The 24,026-nt window shown below is 41.2% G+C and overlaps 1 protein-coding gene across 2 annotated transcripts in view; it reads left to right on the top strand.

Annotated features, from left to right (window-relative positions):
• MDN1 (midasin AAA ATPase 1) overlaps positions 1 to 24,026 on the top strand; it is a 943,760-nt gene that overhangs the window by 430,570 nt on the left and 489,164 nt on the right. For both annotated transcript variants that reach the window (XM_033936734.1, XM_033936735.1), the window contains exons 41-44: positions 4,969 to 5,058; positions 9,017 to 9,280; positions 10,476 to 10,746; positions 20,159 to 20,318. In XM_033936734.1, the coding sequence (XP_033792625.1) occupies positions 4,969 to 5,058; positions 9,017 to 9,280; positions 10,476 to 10,746; positions 20,159 to 20,318 (785 nt within the window). The remainder of the gene's footprint in view (positions 1 to 4,968; positions 5,059 to 9,016; positions 9,281 to 10,475; positions 10,747 to 20,158; positions 20,319 to 24,026) is intronic.

Genomic DNA, 24,026 nt, shown 5'->3' with positions numbered 1-24,026 from the left:
TAATAGATATGATAGTAATGGATAATCAATTTATTAATAAATATTATGGGATAAGTATTAAAATATTAAATATGGGGATAATTTGGAGCTATGAAAATGAATTTGAATGATATTAAGGTAAATGAATTCTTTGAGGGTTATTTAAGGTAAATATTAATTGACTTATAGGTCTGATATAATATATTTTAATAAATAATAGATATGATATAAATGAATAGATATTCTTGAAGGGAAATAGTGATATATGAATTTAAATGAATTTGATATGAAATTAAACATTTTAAGTAGTAAGTTTATGTTTTTTAAAGATTGCAGGATGGGGATGGAGATCATTAATTTATTCAATAATAAAATATAGAGGGATAATTATTAAAATTTTAAATATAAAGATAAATTGAAGTATGAAAGGTAATTGAATGCTATTATAGGTAAATGAATTTCTTTGTAGGGCTATTTGTGGTCAAGATATCAATTGATTTTAGAGGTATGATAGTATCTGAATTGAATTGATTTTTAATAATATATGAGATGAAATATTTTTAAAGGTTGTCTGGGGGGAGTGTGGGGTTGCATTTCTGATGTGCGTTACAAGTTTATCCATTTGGAGGGAGGGTTTGGGTGGGATAGGGTGGGAGGGAATATTAGTAATTTATTTAGTGATGAATTTGGGGAAGAGAGATGAAGAACAGTTGAATATTTGGAGGGAGGGGGGAGGGGAGGGGGATTAAAGGATTATGGAAGATTGGTTTTAATGTACATATGGAAAGGAAGAAAAATGAGAATTTATTGGAAGTTATGAATGAATGGGTGCCTGATCATTTGAAAATAATGAGAAAATATGATATTATTAGAATGAATATATGTGTTAATGATGATTAAGTTTTTTTCATTGAATGTAAATGGCCTCAATCATGTGATTAAGAAAAGGAAAATGTTAGATTTTCTGAAGAAACAGAATTCGGACATATATTTCATACAAGAGACACACCGATCGATTAATGAATCTAGGAAGCTAGAAAATGGGTGGATTTCCAAATGTTTTTTTGCGCCAGCGAATGGGAAGAAGGCAGGGGTGGAAATATTAATAAGTAAGAAATGTTCAGCAAATTTTCAAATGGTGGCGGCAGATCCCTTGGGAAGGTGGGTACATATCAAAATGAGCATGGGAAATAATACCCTTGACTTGTTTAATTTGTATGCTCCAAATACTAATCAAATGGAGTTTTTCAAAAATATACAAAAAATACTATTACCACTGGCTGCTTCTAATCTAGTGGTGGCTGGAGATTTCAATGCTGTAATGGATCCGATAATGGATAAGAGTCCAAGTAAAGTATTAAAATCATTAGGTTTAGACAATTTGGTTCAATCTTATGATTTAACAGATATATGGCGTATTCTTCATTTTAATGATTGGGAATTTTCCTTTTGTTTGCAAGTGCATAATTCATTTTCAAGAATTGATTATATATTTGTTTCAAATAAAATAGCTCAGAAAGTGAATAAAGCCATCATAGATCTGATAATTTTATCGGATCATTGTGGGGTTTGGATTGAATTACAATTGGATGAGCAAGTGGAGGCAAAGCCGATTTGGAGGTTTGATAATGCTTTGATTGCAGATCCAAAATTTATTACTGAGTTTAAATAAAAAATGAATGAGTTTTTTCAAATTAATGATTCGGGAGAGGTAAATATAGAAATGGTATGGGATGCTTTTAAAGCAACCATGAGAGGATATATTATTTCATATTCAGCATATGTCAGAAAACAAGCGAAGAGACAATTCTATGATTTGGAAAAAGAAATTAAAATTTTAGAAAAAAAATTAATGGAAGGGTGGGAACACAAGACATTACAAATACTGTTAAAAGCTAAAGCTAAATATAATGAGTTATCTTCAAAGCTTGTTAGAGAGGATTTGTTTTATCAGCAAGCTCAGTATTATGGACATTCAAATAAGGCTGGAAAATTATTAGCAAATTATCTTAAGGCAAAAAAAAGGAGGACAAAAATTGTTGTAATAAAGGACAACAAAGGAGATTCATACACTAAAAATGAGCATATTTTAAAACAGTTTCTTGCTTTCTATAAGGATCTATATTCTTCAGAAAACTATAGAAATAAAGAACAAGATGGTTTAAATTTTTTAAATTTACTTGAGGGTCCAAAAGTTCCTGAACATGTAAAAGGAAGTTTAGAAGAACCTATATCTATAAAAGAGTTAGAAGAAGCATTGAAGTCTCTTAGAGTTGGATCCGCTCCAGGTGGTGATGGGTTTACAGTGGAATTTTATAAATCATTTCAAAATACTCTTTTACCATATCTGTTAAATTTGTATAAGTATCAACTTACTAATGGTTGTATTACAGGTGCTATGGCAGATTCGGTAGTTATTGTTTTGCCAAAACCAAACAGAGACCCTACTTTGGTATCAAACTACAGGCCTATTTCATTAATAAATGTAGATGGGAAAATTCTTGCTAAAATAATGGCGTTAAGATTGGCAAAAGCTCTCCCATACATAATAGATACTCATCAGACAGGTTTTGTTGCAAGGAGACATTCTTCACATAACACAAGGTTGGCATTTCATACTTTAAATTTAACAAAAACAGTAAAAGATCCGACGTTTATGGTCTCTCTAGATGCAGAAAAGGCTTTTGACAGGGTAGAATGGAATTTTATGTATCAGGCATTGGAGTGGTTTGGGGTGGGATCTGGATTCATTCAAATGATTCAAACACTGTATAGCTCCCCTGGTGCAAGATTATATATTAATAATAGTCTTTCAGATAGATTTGACTTGCAGAGGGGGGTTAGGCAGGTTGTCCCTTGTCTCCATTGCTTTTTGATGTTGTTCTGGAGCCCTTGTTAATTGCTATTAATCAAGCAAAGGGGATACAGGGTATTCCCTATTCAAATTGGGAATATAAATTTTCTGCTTATGCAGATGATAATTTACTTTATTTGAGGAATCCAGTGACCACCATACCATGCCTACTTGAGTTGATAGAGAGATTTGGAAAATTTTCAGGATATAAGATTATTTGGAGTAAGTCTGAAGTTTTACCGCTTAATGTTCACTGTGTCAAAGGACTATTCGATTCATTTGATTTTGTATGGAAGGATGAGGGCCTAAAATATTTAGGTATATTAATAAAAAATAATGTGGATGATACAGTAAAGGAAAATGAAAATTTTTTACTTAAAAAAGTTACAGAGATGTGTGAAAAATGGAATCCATTGCATTTATCATGGTGGGGGAGAGTTCAAACTATTAAAATGATGATATTGCCTGTGGTTTGTTATCAAATGAGTACGATACCAGTTTTTTTTCAGGGGTCATTTTATAAAAAGTTAAATGGTATTCTTACGAAATTTGTTTGGTTAGGTAAAAGACCAAGAATTGCTTTAGTATCTTTACAAAAATCAATTATGGAGGGAGGGGTAAATTTTCCAAATTTTTATAGATATCATCAAGCCTATATTCTACGTCAGGGTATGTATTGGATCCTCCCAGAGCTCATGGAGAATGTCCCAGATTGGTTATATTTGGAATGGCGACTCCTGTTTCCTTTTCATTTGGTTCATTTGCTTTGTATAAAAATACCTAGAAGATATAGAGAAGATAAAATATTTGTAGACACATGGAAAACATTAAGGTATGTTAGTAACCTGTCACCTATTCCAATTGCTAAATCTTTACATCAATCTATTTGGGTAAACTCCAAGATCAAAATTGGCAGAGCGCAAATCGTTTGGAAGCAATGGATTATAGGGGGTATTCGTACCTTGAATGATGTTATTTTAAATGGTTCACTGCTTAGTTTTTCACAATTGCAACACAAATTTGGTCTGAATAAAAATCAAAGTTTTAAATGGTTGCAGTTGAAGCAGGCTATTCAGGAGGGGTTCCCTGAATGGAAGACACTTAATAATCAATATAGTTTAGAATTCCTTTGCTTTCAGGCGGATTTCTTGGGTCACCAAGCCGCACAGTGGTATAAATTATTAAGTGAATATTTGAATAAAAAAAAGAAAACTGGGTTGAGGGATATTTGGAGCATTGAGATTAAGCACCAAATTTCGGCATCTCAATGGCCACGAATTTGGTCTTGGAGAATAAAATCAACAATGTCGGCATCTATGAGACAAACATGGTTGTTTTTGTTGCATAGAGTGTTTTGGACCCCAGTTCGTTTACAGAAAGTAGATAATTCTAGGTCTAATAGATGTTGGCATTGTAAGAAAGAAGCAGGGACTTTAGATCATTTAATTTTTTTCTGTCCTTGTATAAATGCATTCTGGAATTCAATCTGGCCCCAAATTAATTTGTTATTAGAAAATCATGTTGCCCTGTCTTACGATACAATCTTATTTGGCACTTCAATGAGATATAAAAGTCAAATTTCAGGAGCTAATAATAAGCTATTATTAATATTAACAGGAGTTGCCATTCAGCACATAACTAGGAATTGGAAGGATTATACAAGTCTGAATTTTACGTTCTGGTGGAATACAGTGTGTTATATATATAGAATGGAGAAAGCTCTTGCATTACAGAATGGGAATTATAAGAATTTTAAAAAGATATGGGGGCCATTAATGGAATATTCAAATGATTTGGCACCTTTACAAGATTGAATGAATATCTAAGGAAAAAAATAGAATATGAATGTGATTGTAGTATAGAAATGGGATGGGAAGGGAGGGGGATGGGATATTTTATAATTTGATAAGATATATGGTTAAAAATGTACAAGTGATTGTGTATAATATATTGTATAAAATTGTAAACTTGTTGATTGATGCAAAAATGAATAAAGAAGTTTAAAAAAAAAAAAGAAAATGAATAAAGATTTAAAAAAAAAAAAAATTAAACTGACCCTATTTCTACAGTAAATTGTATATGTTCAGAGTTTAGTTTTGATCACTTCCTTTTTTTTTTTTTTTTATTTCTTTTAGATTCTTTCTGTGTTCAGGGAAATATTTGGCTCACATTCCAGTCCTTATGTGGGAACACGTCAATTTCATATCACTCCATACAGTGTTCAGGTAAGAGACAGGATGCAAAGTTGTCCATCTATAGCAGGGGTCTCAAAGTCCCTCCTTGAGGGCCGCAATCCAGTCGGGTTTTCAGGATTTCCCCAATGAATATGCATGAGATCTATGTGCATGCACTGCTTTCAATGCATATTCATTAGGGAAATTCTGAAAACCCGACTGGATTACGGCCCTCAAGGAGGGACTTTGAGATCCCTGATCTATAGCATTTCTTATGCCTATGGGAGTTCGATGCACTTCATGATTGCAAAAGTTGAGATATCTGTAGATCTTAAAGATTGATACCAAATCACCACTTTTTAATGAGTTGTTAGCTCTTAGAGTTAAATAACTTTAACTTTATGATGAAGCTAAAGACATTTCTCTTCCTTGATGCCTTTGAGGCCTAACTGTCCTTTTAAGGGCAATCGAGCAAAAATACTATTGAGTTTAACAGCAGCCCTCCCTCTTGTTTTTTCCTTAATTGTTCTCTTTTACTTTACCTAATGTACTTCTTGCCTTTTACCTTTTATTTTTGTTTGTCTTTGTTTTTGAAAGTTTTTATAGTTATAGTTTGGTGACGTATTGTCACCTCAAACTTGTATTTTAGTTAAAGTTTGGCCTATGTTTTTACAAATTTGTACACCGCCTAGAAGGCTGATTGGGCGGTATAAGAAATTTTAAATAAACTTGAAAAGGGATATTAAGAGGTGTGTGTGTGTCTAGTAGCACTATAGAAATGATTAGTAGTAGTATTTTCAAAGCACTTAGGGCTAGATGCACTAAAGTCAACAATCGTTGCTAAACCTGTTTTCACAGTTTTAGCGATGATTGCTTTACCAACACGATGCACAAAAAGGCCCACCGCTTGATTTTCATCTCGATTGCCCATTTTCCAATCTGGCCATTCAAATTAGCTAAATACCCAAGCAAAGAAGCCAAGCAATTGATTCACTAACATTGCTTGGCTATTCCCAAAAAAAGGAAAATGGGGTTTTAGCAATGGTAAAAAACAATAGGTCTACCTCTCAGTTAACTGTGTTACCAACAAAATGTGTGTATAGAAAACATTTGTTGTGTCTAGTACCTAGCACTTTTCATGTAAAAAAGTTATTTGTTGGTGGTGGTGGATTTTCACTATACTTAGGTCATTGAGAGTACAGTGGTGCCTCACACAACGAACTTAATCCGTTCCAGGAGCAAGTTTGTTATGTGAAACGTTCGTTGTGTGAAACGCGTTTTCCCATAAGAATACATGTAAAACAAAATAATTCGTTCTGTAGCATAAAATATGCTAAGATGACATAAAAAAAGATAAATTTTTGGTTATTATTTTTATTTAGATACATCTAAAAACATAATTGTTTTTTAAAACAACACACATTTTTTAAATTTAAAGACAGACTAAGTAGAGTCTAATTTTACAGTGAGAGGGCAGAGTCTCAGCGGCAAAAACTGGGACTTAACTGTTCATTTTTTTTTTTTTTCTACCGTGTTTCCCCGATGATAAGGCAGGGCCATCAAATAAGACAGCCCCCCCTTTTTAGAAAAAAATGTAAAATAAGGCACCCCCCCGCAAATAAGCCACCCACCGATACCTGCGCTTACCCGAATCGGGTGGTACGGTGGGTGACTCCGTGTAGTCCCTGGCACCCCCGACACGATCGGGGCAAGAGGGAGCTCAAGCCCTCTTGCCCCCCCGACTCCCCGACACGATCGGGGCAAGAGGGAGCTCAAGCCCTCTTGCCCCCCCGACTCCCCGACACGATCGGGGCAAAAGGGAGCCCAAGCCCTCTTGCCCCGCCGATTCCCCAACTCCCCGACAATATCGGGCCAGGAGGGAGCCCAAGTCCTCCTGGCCACGGCGACCCCCTAACCCCACCCTGCACTACATTACGGGCAGGAGGGATCCCAGGCCCTCCTGCCCTCGACGCAAACCCCCCCTCCCCCCAACGACCGCCCCCCCCAAGAACCTCCGACCGACCCCCAGCCGACCCGCGACCCCCCTGGCCGACCCCCACGACACCCCCAACCCCCTTCCCCGTACCTTTCTGTAGTTGGCCGGACAGACGGGAGCCAAACCCGCCTGTCCGGCAGGCAGCCATCGACGGAATGAGGCCGGATTGGCCCATCCGTCCCAAAGCTTCGCCTACTGGTGGGGCCTAAGGCGCCTGGGCCAATCAGAATAGGCCCGGGAGCCTTAGGTCCCTCCTGGGGGCAGGGCCTGAGGCACATGGTCGGGTTGGGCCCATGTGCCTCAGGCCCCGCCCCCAGGAGGGACCTAAGGCTCCCGGGCCTATTCTGATTGGCCCAGGCGCCTTAGGCCCCACCAGTAGGCGGAGCTTTGGGACGGATGGGCCAATCCGGCCTCATTCCGTCGATGGCTGCCTGCCGGACAGGCGGGTTTGTCTCCCGTCTGTCCGGCCAACTACAGAAAGGTACGGGGAAGGGGGTTGGGGGTGTCGTGGGGGTCGGCCAGGGGGGTCGCGGGTCGGCTGGGGGGGCGGTCGGAGGTTCTTGGGGGGGGCGGTCGTTGGGGGGAGGGGGGGTTTGCGTCGAGGGCAGGAGGGCCTGGGATCCCTCCTGCCCGTAATGTAGTGCAGGGTGGGGTTAGGGGGTCGCCGTGGCCAGGAGGACTTGGGCTCCCTCCTGGCCCGATATTGTCGGAGAGTTGGGGAATCGGCGGGGCAAGAGGGCTTGGGCTCCCTTTTGCCCCGATCGTGTCGGGGAATCGGCGGGGCAAGAGGGCTTGGGCTCCCTTTTGCCCCGATCGTGTCGGGGAGTCGGGGGGGCAAGAGGGCTTGAGCTCCCTCTTGCCCCGATCGTGTCGGGGAGTCGGGGGGGCAAGAGGGCTTGAGCTCCCTCTTGCCCCGATCGTGTCGGGGAGTCGGGGGGGGGCAAGAGGGCTTGAGCTCCCTCTTGCCCCGATCGTGTCGGGGAGTCGGGGGGGCAAGAGGGAACCAGGCGGAGAGAGGGCAGTTAAGCGCAGTGCCTGCGCGGAAGGATGCAGCTCGGGCGACTTCGTTGTGTGAAACGAAGTTCGTTGTACGGATCAAGACATAAAGTTCGTTGTGCGCAGCGTTCGCTGTGCGAGGCGTCCGTTATGCGAGGCACCACTGTAATTGTTACCGACAGGTCTGCCTGTTTTGTTTTATTTTTTTCAATGGCACAGATATTATGCATGTATTACACACGCAAAATATCTATCCAATTTAAAAAAATTGAAAAAAGTCCCCTACCACCGATGATGGTTCTCGCTGATGACCTCTGACAAACGCAGCACGAGAGAAAATTGGCAGGAGGGTGCCCACTCTTTCCTGCCACTGTTCCCTCCCCCCCCCCCCCGAACCCCCTAAAATGGCAAGAGGGATGCCCACTCCCTCCTGACACCAGATGCCCCTTCCACCCCAAACCTTCCTCATACCTTTTTAAAAAGTTGGAAGTAGGAAGCATGCTCTGAGGCTCCTGCTTTGGGCCTGCCAGTCCTAAATAACGGGCCTTCCCCTCCCTGGTGCATCATGTGATGCATAGACAGGGGCCAAAGGCCCTGATTGGTTCAGTCCAAAGGGAGGAGTCTTAGGCATCTGAGTCAGTCAGGCCTTAGACACCACCCTCTGTATCCATGGAGGATACAGAGGCCATGATTGGTCTAAGGGAGGAGCCTGATTGGTCAAGCCAATTTGTCAAGCCAATCAGGGCTTTAGGCTTCTCCCTTAGTATCCTGTTAGTGTGCTGGAGCAAAATAGTTTTGTGGGACACTGACTTAGACTTACAAAGTTATGCAGTTACCTGTAGAATTTTTTAAGTGTAAGTGCTTTGAGAATGAGCCCCTGAGTAAGTTGCCTGTGGTCAGGGAGTTCAGATATTTGACCCTTAGCACTGAGGATTATAGCCACATTTCCCCCCACTTTGTCCACTTCCCTATATCCTTTTTGCTAAGTGAAGATGTGTACCATTGTCTCCATTTCAGATTGGCTATTCTGTCCTTACTCGTGGCACCTGTGTCCCTCCTGTGTCCTCGGGTCAGCTTGCTCTCCTCCACCATTCATTGCAGTCACTGGAACCTGTCATGAAATGTGTCCAGATGGGTTGGATGGTAATCCTAGTGGGACCTGCGACTGTTGGCAAGACCAGCCTAATTCAACTACTGGCTCTCTTGACAGGTCATAGGTTAAAGATCATGACCATGAATAGTGCAATGGATACCACTGAGCTTTTGGGGGGCTTTGAGCAGGTAACTATCACATCATTGTTTCCATTGATGTAACCATATGCAGGAGTTGGGGGTAGATGTTTTTGCATTTTTACTTTCATTTAAGTAACATGCAGTCATAGTTAACAAGAGTTTAGAAGATCCATTTCATTTTCAGATTTTTTATGCAAGGATATGAATTCTGAAGTAAAGTGCATCTAAAATTCAATGGCCATACAGTTTTAAGCAGACTTAGTTCAGCTGCTCTATCCACAGTTTCCCACTAGGAAACTAAGAAAATGAAGAGTATGCCCTCTTGCTAAAGAAAAAAATGTTTATTTCTGAGAAGACATTTGAAAATAACTTGTTTGGCAAGCTCACCTTTAATATAGAGGTGGTCTCTTCTGCAGAGTATTGTCAGAAATTGGTGTTAGCATCATAATACAATGAGGTACAACTGCATATATTCTACAGTTTCCAATCAGTTTGATTCATTATGGATTATAATAAGAGAACCATACATTTCTGGAAAGTCACAATTAAAAACAACTCGATACAAATAAAAATATAATATAAAAATTAAAGATTAAACTTACAAAAAGTTTAAAAAATAGAAAGGTGTAGTTTTCAGCTTTAAATACATTTTGGATCTAATATATTTTGATAAAGTGTTCCAAATTTTGGCAGCTTGTTTAAGAACAAATTGAAATAAAGATTTGTTTTATACCCTTAGCTGATGGAAAGTGCATTTCTGGCCAGTACTCATTATGGAGTGTTCTGATGGAACAAAGATTTGCAATTAAGAACATAAGAATAGCCATATTGGGTTAAACCAGTGGTCCATCTAGCCCAGTGTCTTGTTTCCACATTGGCTATTCCAATTCACAAGTGCCTGGCAGAATCCCAGATAGTAGCAGCATACCATGCTACTGATCTCAGGACAACTGGTTGCTTCCCTCATGTCTGTCTCTCATAATACATTGCTGGGCTGTGAATTATCCTAAATATCACAATACATAGGAAACCAAAGTTTAGCTCTGAAATAAATAACTAACAAGTCACTTTAGGTAAAGGAGAGATTTAAAACTAGGATACTTTGCTGGAATTAAGTGCTTGTTTTTCAGTTTTGTCATTTTATTGCTGTCACCTAAACTGTTGGGAGGCCGTTGCATGTATTATTCTGAGTCCTATTCTCTGGCTGTAGAGTGTTACTTTTCCAACCTTTTGTGTGTGATAGGTTGACATCAATAGGCTCTGGCGATGTTTTTTGGAGAAAATGGAGAATACAGTACAAGCACTTCTGAGAGACAGTCTTCTGGCTACAGATGTATCCCCAGATGAGGCAAGGGCCCTCTTGCAAGCATGGAGCACTTTCAGCCAGACCTGTAGATCTGAAGCTCCAGGAGAAGGGGCCAGAAGTATTGCCCCAGAGCTAGTGAACAAACTCGAGAGTGTTCTTAGGCTTATCCAGAGACAGAACAACAAAACAAACACCTACTCTAAAGCAGGTACAGTGTGTGTGAAAAGGAATAGAAAAAGCAATTCATTTTTCATCTAGTTCTTGTCCATGAACAATTGGAGTTAGTTTCAAGACCAATCAGGATCAATATGACATCTGAAAAGACGAGGGCGGGCTAAACAGAGCAGTAATGACCTGTGAGATTTGAAGTAAGGTCACTGATAAATGCTTCTCCAAGGAAAAGCAAGATAATAAAATTCTTACAGATGTGATGCCATCTCACAGAGCCCATGTGGAAACTTTTCTGTAGCTCTGAAGACAAAACTGTTGAGAGTGCTCAAATATACTATACAAATATGTGGGTTTTTTTTCTAGAAATGGGGAAGTGGTAGAACTAGAGGATGAGAATGAGGGGTGGTAGATTTATAGTATCATCTTCAGCACCTCTCCAGACCAGTACAGCTTCACTGATGGGTAATACCTCATCATGACCAGCAGGTGGAGACTGAGACAAACTTTTGGTTGCAATGCAAGTAGCTGTGCTTTCCCCTAATCTGGCCTATCTTCTCTCAGTCTCAGCAGGTGGTAAGATATTGCTGTCTTCCCTGGGTTAGTGTAGGCCTATTGGAATTTGCATAGTGGCCTTCTTATCTCTGTCTGGTGCCGGACATATCTTGGCCTCGCATGCCGGCAGCTGAAGGGAGAGGAAGCCTGGGCTTCCCTCGCTGCCCACATAGGGATTCCCCCAGCCACTGACGGTCAGGGAGATAAGATTTCTTTTACCACTGAAGCTGTTGGAGACTTTCTATCAGCTGCTGCTGGCTTGCCTCCTTTAGTGGCTAGGGCAGTTCGGGCCTCTTAGTTGCTACAGGCCTTGGGGCATTTTTTTTTTTTCAGTGGGCTTTACTGTGATTTTTGGTGGGAAGCGCCTCCATTTTGTCTACAACCTCAGGTGACCTTCCTCCTGTATTGAAGAAACAGGGGAAGGTTTCTTTTGGGACCTCTGTTTTGGCAGTAAGTCCCATTGGGCAGCCAGGGTTTTTCCCCCCCCTGATTTTGTTTTAGCCTTTTGCAAGGTTTATCTTCAAGTGGCTGGGGGTCGTGCTTCCATCTCGGGGGGGGGGGGGTGGACGGGGTTCCCTCCGCGCTCACTCTGGTTTGACCTCCCTTAGCATCAGTTTCATCCCCGTTTCCCCCCTCTTGTCCAAGCGACTGAGGGTCTTTGGGCTGATTATTTTTTTCTCTTGATGAGGACCTAGACATTTTGGGAGACCTCCAGGATCCTCTTGGGGGGACAGTTGCCGCTGGTGGAGGTTTTTTCAGTTCCACTAGTTAGCAAGGATATGTCGGTTGTTTGCATCTTTCAGTGGGAAGAGCTCCAGGAGCTTATTCTTCATGTCTCCTCGGTGTTGCTTTTTGAGGAAGACGAGAAGGAGCCCCCACGTGTGGTGGACCCCTCTTCGGGGGACGCTCAGCAACTCACTCTTTTCCTATTCATCAGGATATTTGGGATCTTGTGCTTGTGCAGTGGAAAGTGTCTGAGGCATCCTTTCATTTTGCGCATTCTATGGCCCGCCTTTATTCCATCCCGGAGGTGTATAGTGATTAGAGAGTTGTGCAGGGACAGAAATCCTGCCCATTCCCACCAGTATTCTGCTTGTCCCCACTAGGAATCTCTTCCATCCCTGCGAGGAATCTCCTCTGTCCCTGCCTGTTCCCCCTTAAAAGTTACCTGTCCCCATAAAAAGCAGCAATTACTTCAGACAGTTTTGATATTTTTTTTTCTAAGTCTTAGTTTATTAAACCAGCAATAAAATACAATAAAACAAATAACAGTGAACAGAAATAAGAGATTCATACATCACCGGAAAGAATTAGAATAGACATTAGGTCATGTGACTTTAGAGTCGACTATTATCAGAATTTATGTGAGGTGTATCAGTCAGGGAGGACGTTGAGGTCAGAAGGTACTATGAGACTGACCTCTATGAAGGAGAATAGAACCACAGAACTCTGGAACAACCTCTCATCCCCGCTCAGAAATTCAAGCTCCTTCCAATCCTTCCGCAAACACTTGAAAACTTGGCTCTTTTCAAAAATCTAATCACCTCCCGTTCTCTAGTACCCTATCCCTCTCTATCTTCTTAGTCCCTCTCCTATATCCCTTCATTGTAGTTCCTTTCCTCTTAACTTCTGTAAACCGTGCCGAGCTCTGCGCTTGCGGAGATGGCGTGGTATACAAACCTAAGGTTTAGTTTAGTTTAGTTTTAGTCGGATATGTTAAATTTAGAACTGCATTGATGTCCATGGCAGGAGTGAAGTTGTGGAACTGTCTTCCCGGCATCCTGAGGACCTGTTTGTCCGGATTACATTACATTACATTAGAGATTTCTATTCCGCCATTACCTTGCGGTTCAAGGCGGATTACAAAAGAAATAAAAAAAACAGAGGGTTACAATGGAAGAACATTTGTCCTTTCTGGAGAGGTAAAGAGTAGGTTATGTAGTTTCTGTGTGGCGGGAAGAGGGAGGGGGGAAGGACGGTAAGTTTGAAGTTAGGGCTGTTTCAGGAATTTCTTGAAGAATGTAGTTTTTATTTCTTTTCTGAAGTTATGGCTGTTTCAGGAATTTCTTGAAGAGTATAGTTTTTATTTATTTTCTGAATGTCTTGTAGTCTGGTGTCGTTATCAGTAGATTGGAGATTTGGTTATCTAGTTTAGCTGCTTGAGTGGCCAGGAGGCCATCGTATAGTTTTTTCCGTTTTACTTCTTTGATCGAAGGGTGTGTGAATGGGGTGTGTGTTTTTCTATGTCTGATTGAGGTGGTTTGGATGAGGTGCTGTTCAGGTAGATTGGGCTGTCTCTGTTTAAGGCTTTAAATAACATACAGTAGAATTTAAATAATATTCTTTCTTGGATTGGTAGCCAATGTGAGTTGATGTATGCTTCTGTAATATGGTCGTGGTTTCTCAATGAGTAGATGAGTCTCGGAGCTGTATTTTGGATTGTTTGTAGTTGTTTAGTCATTGTAGCAGGGCAGTGGAGGTAGAGGATGTTGCAGTAATCTAGTAGATTTAGGATTAGGGATTATACTATAAGCTGGAATTGTGTTTTTTCGAAGAATTTCCTGACTTGTCTTAGGTTTCTCATCACTGCGAAGGATTTCTGTATTGTTTTATTTGCGGTTGCATGGTGCAGCATCGGTCTATAGTCATTCCTAGTAGTTTTATGGTAGTTTGAATGGGATAGTTGATTGTGTTAATTTCTATATTGGTTATGGTTGGGACTTTGTCATTTTCGAGGAGGATGAATTTAGTTTTGTCTGTGCTGAGTTTCAGTTTGTGATCTTTCATCCAGGTTGCTACTGTTTCTAGTGTTCGGTGTAGTGTGTTTGTCATGGCAGTCTTTGGTTGATCAAAAGGTATGAGAATGGTAATGTCAACTGCATAACTGTAGGTGGTAATGCCTAGATTATCTAGGTATGTTCCGAGAAATGCAATGTATAGGTTGAAGAGAGTAGGGGATAGCGGGGATCCTTGTGGTATGCCGCAAAGGTTGGACCAAGGTTCAGATTTTTCTTTATCTGATTTTACTCTGTATGTTCTGGATTTTAGGAAGCCTTCAAACCAAGGGTATACTTTATCTGAGATGCCTATTGCATCCAAAAATTTGCAGTAAGATGTTATGGTCTACCAGGGCAAATGCTGCGGTAAGGTCTAGTTGTATTAGAAGCATTTTTTTTCCTGTGCTGAGGTGTTGTCTGGCTGTGTCAATGAGGGAGCCTAGTAATATCTCTGTGCTGAAGTTGGATCTGAAGCCAGATTGCGTGGGGTGAAGTATATTATGATCATCTAGATCAGGGGTGCCCAACACGTCGATCGCGATCGACCAGTAGCTCAGGAAGGCAACGCGAGTCGATCGCGGAGCCCGTCCCTGGCTCCGTGATAGACTCGTGTTGCCGTCCTGATCTACCGGGCCGATCAGCTTTCCTCTCCAGTGTTCTCTCTAGGGCCTTTTAGCTGGGCGGTCCGCCCAGCTGTCATCTGCTGCTGCCGCCACTGCTGAACATTAAAAAAAAAACGGCTTGGAGATTTCAGCCCATAGCGAACTCCGGGCTCTAACATATGCGTGCCGGCTTCCCTTCTCTTCCCTCCGAAACCAGAAGTTATGTCCGGGGGGGGGGGGGGGGGAGAGAATGGAAGCCGGCACGCACATGTTGAGAGCCCTGAAGCAAGCGTTTGCTATGGGCTAAGGCGGGAGACAGGTTAGTGAAGCATTTGCTCTTCTTGCTGCCGGGTCCTGCCTACTTTTTTTTTCCGCGAAGGCAGGACCCGGCAGCATTTCCCCCAATAGGTCGATCGCGATCTTGGGCCAATCAGCCTTCCTCTCCCCGACGGCAGAATTGTCGTCGGGGAGAGAAATGCTGGTCGGCCGAAGCAGGGAGAGCTTGGGGCGGCGTCGGCTTTCGGGCCTGTTATTGGTGGCGATTTGGGTCATGGTCTCCGATGGCAGTGGCTTGGGGGAGGGCAGGGAGAAAGAAAGAAAAAGGGCAGGCAGGGAGACAGAAGGAAAGAAGAGAAACAGAAAAAAAAGAAAGGGAGGCAGAGAGAAAGAAAGGGCAGGGAGAGAGGAAGGAAAAGTTGGGGGAGGGAACGAGGTCTGGAGGAGAGGAAGCATACAGGCTAAAAGAAGGGAAGAAAGATTGGATGCACAGTCAGAAGAAGAAAGTGCAACCAGAGACTCATGAAATCACCAGACAAGGTAGGAAAAATGATTTTATTTTAAATTTAGTGATCAAAATGTGTCTGAATTTATATCTGCTGTCTATATTTTACACTAAGGTCCCCTTTTACTAAACCGCAATAGAGGTTTTTAGCGCAGGGAGCCTATGAGTGTCGAGAGCAGCGCTGGGCATTCAGCGCAGCTCCCTGCGCTCTAAAAACTGCTATCGTGGTTTAGTAAAAAGGGAGGGGGGTATATTTGTCTATTTTTGCATGGTTGTTACTGAGGTGATAGTGCATAGAGTCATCTGCTTTGACCTCTTTGAAAAACCCTGGAATAGGAATGATAATTTTCTATGCGTACAGTGTGCGTTGTGTTTTTTTTAAATTTTATTGTTGGTAGATCATTTTGACTTGATCATTTTAAAAGTAGCTCGCAAGCCCAAAAAGTGTGGGCACCCCTGATCTAGATAGTTGGTGAGGTGTTTGGCTACTAATCCTTCTGTCAGTTTGACATATAGAGGTATTCAGGCAATGGGTCTGTAGTTGGATGGTTGGTCTGTTGGTCCTTTTGGATCTTTTTGGATTGGGGTTATGATGTCTTCCCGGCATCCTGAAGACCAGTTAGTCCGGATGTTTTGAACTGTGATTGGTTTGATTTAATGTAGCATTGTTTGCTAACACATTGTTTCCCACAGTTTTTGAGGGATACTGCTAATATGATTATGCTGTAATTAAGATGTTATGTATTTTGTCTGGAACTATTATGAATGTTTTTCCTGTTAACTGCTTAGAAATAGGCGATCTATAGATTTTAGAAATAAAATAAATAAATTTCTTGTTAAAAAAAATGAGTTGGATTTTTTGGCAATATAAAGTTCATATCTGTAGAGCAAACAAATTTGGTTCCACCATCTGGCTTAGGTAACTTATGAGAGGTCCTTCCAAGACCCACAAATGAGTAAAGAATCAAACAATATAGCATCAAAATAATTTAAAGCAGAATTGAGAGAGGCACTTTTCAGGACAGTGGTTGCATAAGAAAAATGTGCCAAAACTGAATTGCAAACCCCAAAACAAACTCAGCAAGTACTTCATTTTGTACTAAACACAATTGGTGGCATAATAATGAGAGGGGGCTGGGCCTTCCACTTTGAGTTTAGCCCCCCTCAAAATGAACATTTCCCTTGATGTAGCTGATGGGACATTTTGCTTTTCCATCATCTTGTTCCCAGTTTCTGCTTTTGTCTTATCTTCTAATTCTCTTTCCAGGCCTCAGGAACCCCGGTTCCATCCCCGTGGGAGTCCAGTGAGCCTGGGGGGGAATCCCCATGGGAGTCCCATAGACCTGGGGGGTGGATCCCCGTGAGAGTCCCGTAATCCCCATTCAGACCTCTAATAGGGATAACTTGAAGTCGCCGGTGATGGACACTGGTTTCGGCCATCGTGAAGCAGCATACAGTGCTTATTGAGGGTGGCTCTACGTTGAGGGACTCTAAGGAGCATAAGTTGGAGTCCCTCCTTAAACAGAATTTTTATGTCACTGCCCTTGCAGTCCAAGCGGCAATGTGTGGCATTCTGGTTGCTCGAGCTTGTTTCAGTGGACCGAATGTATCCTTGACCGTAACTCTGATGACTGGTCCTTGGTGGAGCAGGATGTAGCCAAGATTGAGATGGGTGCTTCTTATATCTGATGCCATCTATGATCTGTTGCAAGGGTTGGCCAAGTCCATAGCCCTCAAGGTGGCTGTTCGTCGTACCCTGTGGCTCCGGACTTGGTCAACGGATGCGGCCTCAAAAGCTAAGCTGAGAAAATTTCCTTTTTGGGTGTCTTTCTTGTTTGATGAGGATTTGGACAAGTTGGTTCAGACCTTAACGGACTATTAAGGTGTCTAGTCTTCCTGAGGACCGTGTCTGCCCACCTATGTTAGGTAACGTTGTGCGGGGGTGTTTGTGTGATTTCTGTAGATACCGCACTGGTCGAGGGGCCACTTCTTTTCCGGCCTCCAGCTCTTCCTGGGCCCATTTCTTTCAGTGCATGCAGTCCTTTCGTGGGGGCCCATCGGGGGTAACATGATTCCTCCGCCGGTTCTCCCGCAACACGTCCCACCCAATGATTCCTTGCCGGCGCCTCCCCTTGTTCCGGTGGGTGCCTGGTTGCGAGACTTTTACCAGATGAGGGTGGCGATCATGACGGATCAGTGGGTCTTGGAGGTGATTTGGGACAATTATGCTCTGGAGTTTGCCTGCTCATTGCCAGATCATTTTCTCGCTTCTCCTTGTCATGCGGCATGGAGGAGCAGGTTTTTTGCCAGACACGTCAAAGATTGCTAGATCTCAAAGCAGTAGTTACAGTGCCCACTCAGGAGTGTTGCACCGGCAGGTATTCCATTTATTTCATGCCCAAAAAGGAGATGACTTTTCGGCCCATCTTGGATCTGAAAGGGGTCAACAGGGATCTCAGAGTTCCGTCTTTTTGCATGGAGACCCTGAGATCTGTCATTCTGGCGATTCCGCCAGGGGAATTCCTAACCTCTCTTGATCTGACAGAGGCCTACTTGCATGTTCTGCTTTGTGCCTCCCATCAGCGATTCCTTCGCTTTGCGATCTTAGAACAGCACTATCAGTTTTGTGCACTTCCTTTTGGTCTGGCTGCAGCTCAGAGGACCTCCTCTACGTGTATGTGTTTCCTTTGTGGCCGACGGTGGGCAGAGTTCTTCTTTGAATTTTTTGACACTCTGGCCTGGCCCTGGCGCCTATGGTAAGCAGATCTGGTTCATCTTCTCATGGCAGATCCTCTTCCACTGCCCCTCTCACCCGACATTCTGACTCAGGGTCCCATTCCTATGTTCGATCTGGGTTTCTTTTGTCTTAAGGCTTGGCTGTTGAGCGGGAATGCCTAGGTAAGAAAGATTATTCAGATAAAGTGATCTCCAGTCTCTTGGGGTCCCGGAGGCTTTCCACTTCTTGGGCTTATGTGCATGTTTGGCATATTTTTGAGGAGTAGTGTAACATAGAAACATAGAAATAGACGGCAGATAAGGGCCCACGGCCCATCTAGTCTGCCCACCTTAATGTCCCTTCCCTTACCTTTGCCCTGTGAATAGATCCCATGTGCCGATCCCATTTGGCCTTAAAATCAGGCACGCTGCTGGCCTCAATCACCTGTAGTGGAAGACTATTCCAGTGATCAACCACTCTTTCAGTGAAAAAGAATTTCCTGGTGTCACCTCGTAGTTTCCCGCCCCTGATTTTCAACGGATGCCCTCTTATTGTCGTGGGACCCTGGAGTGGTTTCCTTTCTCTCCTCTTTGCCTCACATCTTGGAATTCTTGCAGGATTGCATGGACAGGGGCCTGGCCTGGTCTTCAAGTTCAGCTTATGGCCTTGTCTGCTTTTCGCGGATTGCTGCAGGGTAGGCGCTTGACATTTTATTCTGGACATGGTTCACTTTTTGAGTGCGGCAAAATTGCTTTGGCCTCCAGGCGGCCTTCTGTTCTTGCTTGGGCTCTCAATCTGGTCCAGTCTGTACTTGTGCGTCCTCCTTTTGAGCCCCTGGGTTCCTGCTCGTTGAAGGACCCTTACTCTTGAAGTGGTCTTTTTGATGGCTATTACTTCTACGAGACACGTTTCTGAGGTGCAGGCTTTCTCTTGTAGGCCTCCCTTCCTGGAGTTTTCTAGGGAGCGTGTTGTACTCTGGCCTGTTCTTTCCTTTCTGCTGAAGGTGTTTTCGCCTTTTCATGTCAATCAATCCATAGTCCTCCCAGTCTCGGATTGTCGGGAGGGCTCTTCGGAATAGAGACAGTTGCGCAAGTTGGATGTGTTTTTGGTCCTTCACTCTTACATTCAGCAGACCCAGGATTTCTGGAAATCACATCATCTTTTTGTCCTCTTAGCGGGTCCTCATAAGGGGGATGGCACTTCCAAGGCTACCATTGCGTGCCGGATCAAGGAGACTATCGCTTCTGTGTATCTTCTTCAGAATAAGTCTGTTCTGAAATTTCTCAAGGCTCATTCTCTTCGCTTGTGCCTCCAGTGGATATTTGTAAAGCTGCGGTTTGGTCTTCTCTGCATTCCTTTGTGCAACATTACCGTGTGGATGTTCAGATGCGTCGAGATGCGGTGTTCGAGGAGCATGTTCTAGTGGCAGCCCTCTGAGAGTTCCACCCATGATGGTTACTGCTTTGGTACGTCCCCTCAGTGAAGCTGTACTGGTCTGGAGAGGTGCTAAAGAAGGAGAAATTAGGTACTTACCTACTAATTTTCTTTCTTTTAGACTCTCCAGATCAGTACAGCACCCCACCCTATCCATCTGTCTGTTGTTCTTATGGTTTTCGTGTGAAGAGTGGGATTTTTCTAGGGCCAGAGAGATCACAAGAACGGCGGCTTTGGTTCAGATGGCGTAGCTGGCAAGCTTGGGGACCTTTGCTGAAGGGGCTTCTCTCTGTATCTTCCAACATATTTCTCTATGTTTATTGGTACTCCTTTTCGGAGTGTTGTTACTGTTATAATTATCAATGTTTAGTTCTGCTTGGCTATTTGGCAGACTGGTCAGATTAGGGGGAAGCACTGCTCAGCATTGTCTCAGTTTCCACCTGCTGGTCATGGTGAGGTATTAACTATCAGTGAAGCTGTACCGGTCTGGAGAATCTAAAAGAAAGAAAATTAGCAGGTAAGAACCTAATTTCTCCTTTAAGCTGAAATATCTCACAAGCATTAGAGCATCATGTTTGTAATTTCAGAGTATTCCAGTTTGGTGGAAGATTTTCGCTGTTTCAGGCGACAGCTCCTACAGTCAGTAGAGGGTCGCAGCCATGGTGCTTTTGAGTGGGTGGATGGAATGCTGGTTCAAGCCTTGCAATCTGGCGACTGGCTTCTGATGGACAATGTTAACTTCTGTGGGTAAGTAGAAAGCTTTGTAAACTGTGGCGGGAAGATGAGGGGTTAATTTCAAAGCCGTAATAATGGTGAACCTCAAGTATATGATCTGTTCTTTTTCGCATTTCTGGAACCACAGACTCTGCCACTATTATTAAAAATTATTCCATCTGATAGCCCACAGTGGTTAGTAGGGACCCAGCAAACTGCTGGTGGCTCCTTACCTCCATCCCTGAACTGCCTGGCACTAACCATACCATGCCATGGGATTCAGAGGAGATATTCAGTTGCACTATACCAGGGTTCAGCAACCTTTTTTCAGCAAAAAGCCAATTATCCAAAATGTTTGACCCAAAATTTACAAAGAGCCACGAGGTGTAGCTTCTCTCCTCTCCAACCCATAGTGGTAGTTCAGGAAAATCTGCGAGCAGCTGCAGGAGGTCGCGGCAGCTAGTTTAGAAGGCAGGAGTGAGAGGGCTACACTCCTGCCACAAAAACTCCTGCTGGACTACCAGGTACCTCGGTAGACCTGGCGGGGGGGATCGTGGGTTTGGGAGGAAGATCAAAAGGGTCAAGGCCTGGAGAGCCGCAGCCACGTTCAAGAAGAACCACAGGTTGCCAACCCCTGCACTCTACAGTTATGTGCTGCTGAATATCTGGGAATATTTATTGAGTGGGATTTAAGGAAGCTGGAGCCTCTCCTACCTGCTTAAGTCATTTTGATTATCAACAGTATAGTTGAGAGAGGAGAGAAAATTAATAAAAAATTTGGTTCAGAATAAGATTTCTGCTTGACAAACTGTGATCTTTAGTTAAGATTAATTTAGCACTGATATACACACATTGAAAGTTAAACCAATCATGATGCTCTGAAGGTGCAAAAAGCTTTTTACCCTTTGTGAAATTAAGGTTTGGAAATATTGGTTCATTTACCTGAAAGAATTTAAGTGTGCAAAATGGGGATTAAATGGAATGTTGTCCAAAGTATGTGGGTATAGCAGAAAAAAAATTATGTTAATCTTAGCAGTGATATTACAGAGCAAAACTTTGAACAGGTAAAATTTATGAAAATATCACAATTCAAAGAAAAAAGAATCAAATGGAAATCCTTAAGTTAATCCACACTAGGAAGGAGACCCAGCACATCATACCGGAGGAACTTGTATTAAATCAGAAAAGCAGTCAAGTAAAAATCATCAAATTCCATATGGCTGAGTAATAATAATAATAACTTTATTCTTTTATACTGCCATAGGTTCTAGGTGGTTTACACTAAAAAGAGCTGGACAGTCAGCAAAATACAGTAATACAGTAAAAAATACAAATATTTTTAAAATAGAATTTCAATAATAAAACTCACTAAGTAATAAACTTACCGAACAAAGTGGTCTTAATTAATTTCTTTACATTTATCTTGGTGGGGAAGAGTACAAACAGTTAAAATGATGATCTTACCTGTAGTTTGTTACCAAATGGGAATGATACCAGTTTTCTTTCAAGATTCTTTTTATACAAAGTTAAATAAGGTATTGACAAAATTTATTTGGCTTGGGAAAAATCCCAGAATTGCTTTAGTGACATTACAAAGACCAATTGCGGAGGGAGGGGTAAATTTTCCCAACTTCTATAGGTATCATCAAGCCTATATTTTACGTCAAGGTATGTATTGGATCCTCCCAGAGCCCACTGATAATATTCCAGATTGGTTCTGGCTTGAATGGAGACTCATGTTTCCTTTACGTCTCAGTCATGTAGTTAGTATCAAAATGCCAAGGCTATACAAAGAACATAAAATATTCATGGATACATGGAAAACTTTAAGATATATAAGTAATCTAACTCCTATTCCAATTATCAACAACTCAAACGATTTGGTTAAACCCCAAGATCAAAATAGGCGGTTTCAAAATAATCTGGAAAAACTGGATGACAGCAGGTATTCGTATTTTAGATGATATAATAAAAAATGGAAAGTTGCTGGAGTTTTCACAATTGCAACATAAATTTGATCTTAAAAAAACACAATATTTTAAATGGTTGCAATTGAAGCAATCCATTCAGGTAGGGTTCCCTGAATGGAAAAATCTTACTAATTATCACAGTTTGGAATTCCTGTGTTTCCAGATTAATTCAACAGGTCATGAAGCTGCACAGTGGTATAAATTAATATCCAATTATATAAATAAAAAACCAAAAAATGGTCTTAGAGACATTTGGAGCATTGAGATAAAGCACCAAATTAGTGCATCTCAATGGCCACGACTTTGGTCTTGGAGGATAAAATGTACGGTATCAGCATCTATGAGACAAACTTGGTTTTTTCTTTTACATAGAGCTTTCTGGACCCCTGTTCAATTACAAAAAATAGATAGCTCTAGGTCAAATAGTTGTTGGCACTGTCATGTTGAAATTGGGACATTAGATCATCTTTTATTCTATTGTCCATTCATCTTAACATTCTGGAAATCAATCTGGCCCCAAATAAATAGGATGTTAGAAAATCCGGTAGCCTTGACATATGATACCATATTATTTGGAACAACTATGAGAGCAAGAAGTCAAATATCATCAAGTAATAACAAACTTCTTTTTATTTTAACTGGAATAGCAATACAACAAATCACATTCAATTGGAAAAAACATGACAGATTAAATTATACATTCTGGTGGAATTCTGTATGTCATATATACAAAATGGAGCTCACTATAGCAACACAAAAAGGACATATAGATAAATTTCAAAAAATATGGAGACCATTAACTGAATATTGTAAAGAATGATTAATTTTCCCATGTATAGAATTTGATTAGAAGAAAAAGGGATTATATCTCTAAATATTATATAATATATTAATACTTGATTTATAATATGAAATATGGAAAGAATAGCATTTTAAAAATTTTATTCATGTATTACTGAATAGAAGGGAGGGGGAGGGGATGGGATATTATTATATTAACTAAGAATTATATAAATTTAGTTTTCTGAAATATTAGTATGAATTTAAATTGTTGATGTAACATATGAAAATGAATAAAGATTTCTCATTCAGTATTGATAGGGAGGGAGGGAGGGGAGATTATTATATTCAATAATAATTATATTAATTTAAATTTCTTACATAATATTATAACTTTATAAAATATTGATTTTCTAAAGAAATTTTAAATTTGATATTAATCTGTAAGTTAATCAAGTGTGATTATTCAAGTTTATAATGAATTTATTTAAAACACTTGTTGTAACATAAGAAAATGAATAAAGATTTATAAAACAAAAAAAAAAATTAATTTCTGAATGGAAAAACCTTAATAATTATCATAGTATGGAATTTTTATGTTTTCAGATAGATTCCATGGGTCACCAGGTCGCAATGTGGTATAAATTGATATCTGGATTTGTAAAAAAAAAAAATAAAAAAAAATGGTCTTAGAGACATTTGGAGCATTGAGATTAATCATCAGATTAATGCATCTCAATGGCCATGACTTTGGTCTTGGAGGTTAAGGTGTACAATATCAGCATCTATGAGACAAACATGTTTTTTTTCTTTTACATAGAGCCTTTTGGACCCCTGTTCGTTTACATAGAATTGATAGCTCTAAGTCTAATAGATGCTGGCACTGTCATCTAGAAGCGGGGACATTAGATCATCTTTTATTTTATTGTCCATTCATATTACTATTTTGGAAATCAATTTGGCCTCAAATAAATAGGATGTTGGAAAATCC

The sequence above is a fragment of the Geotrypetes seraphini genome, chromosome 3 (genome assembly GCF_902459505.1).
Source record: "Geotrypetes seraphini chromosome 3, aGeoSer1.1, whole genome shotgun sequence".
Lineage (NCBI taxonomy): Eukaryota > Metazoa > Chordata > Amphibia > Gymnophiona > Dermophiidae > Geotrypetes > Geotrypetes seraphini.
Note: the sequence above shows the minus strand (reverse complement) of the source record. Positions and strands in the feature narration are given on the sequence as shown.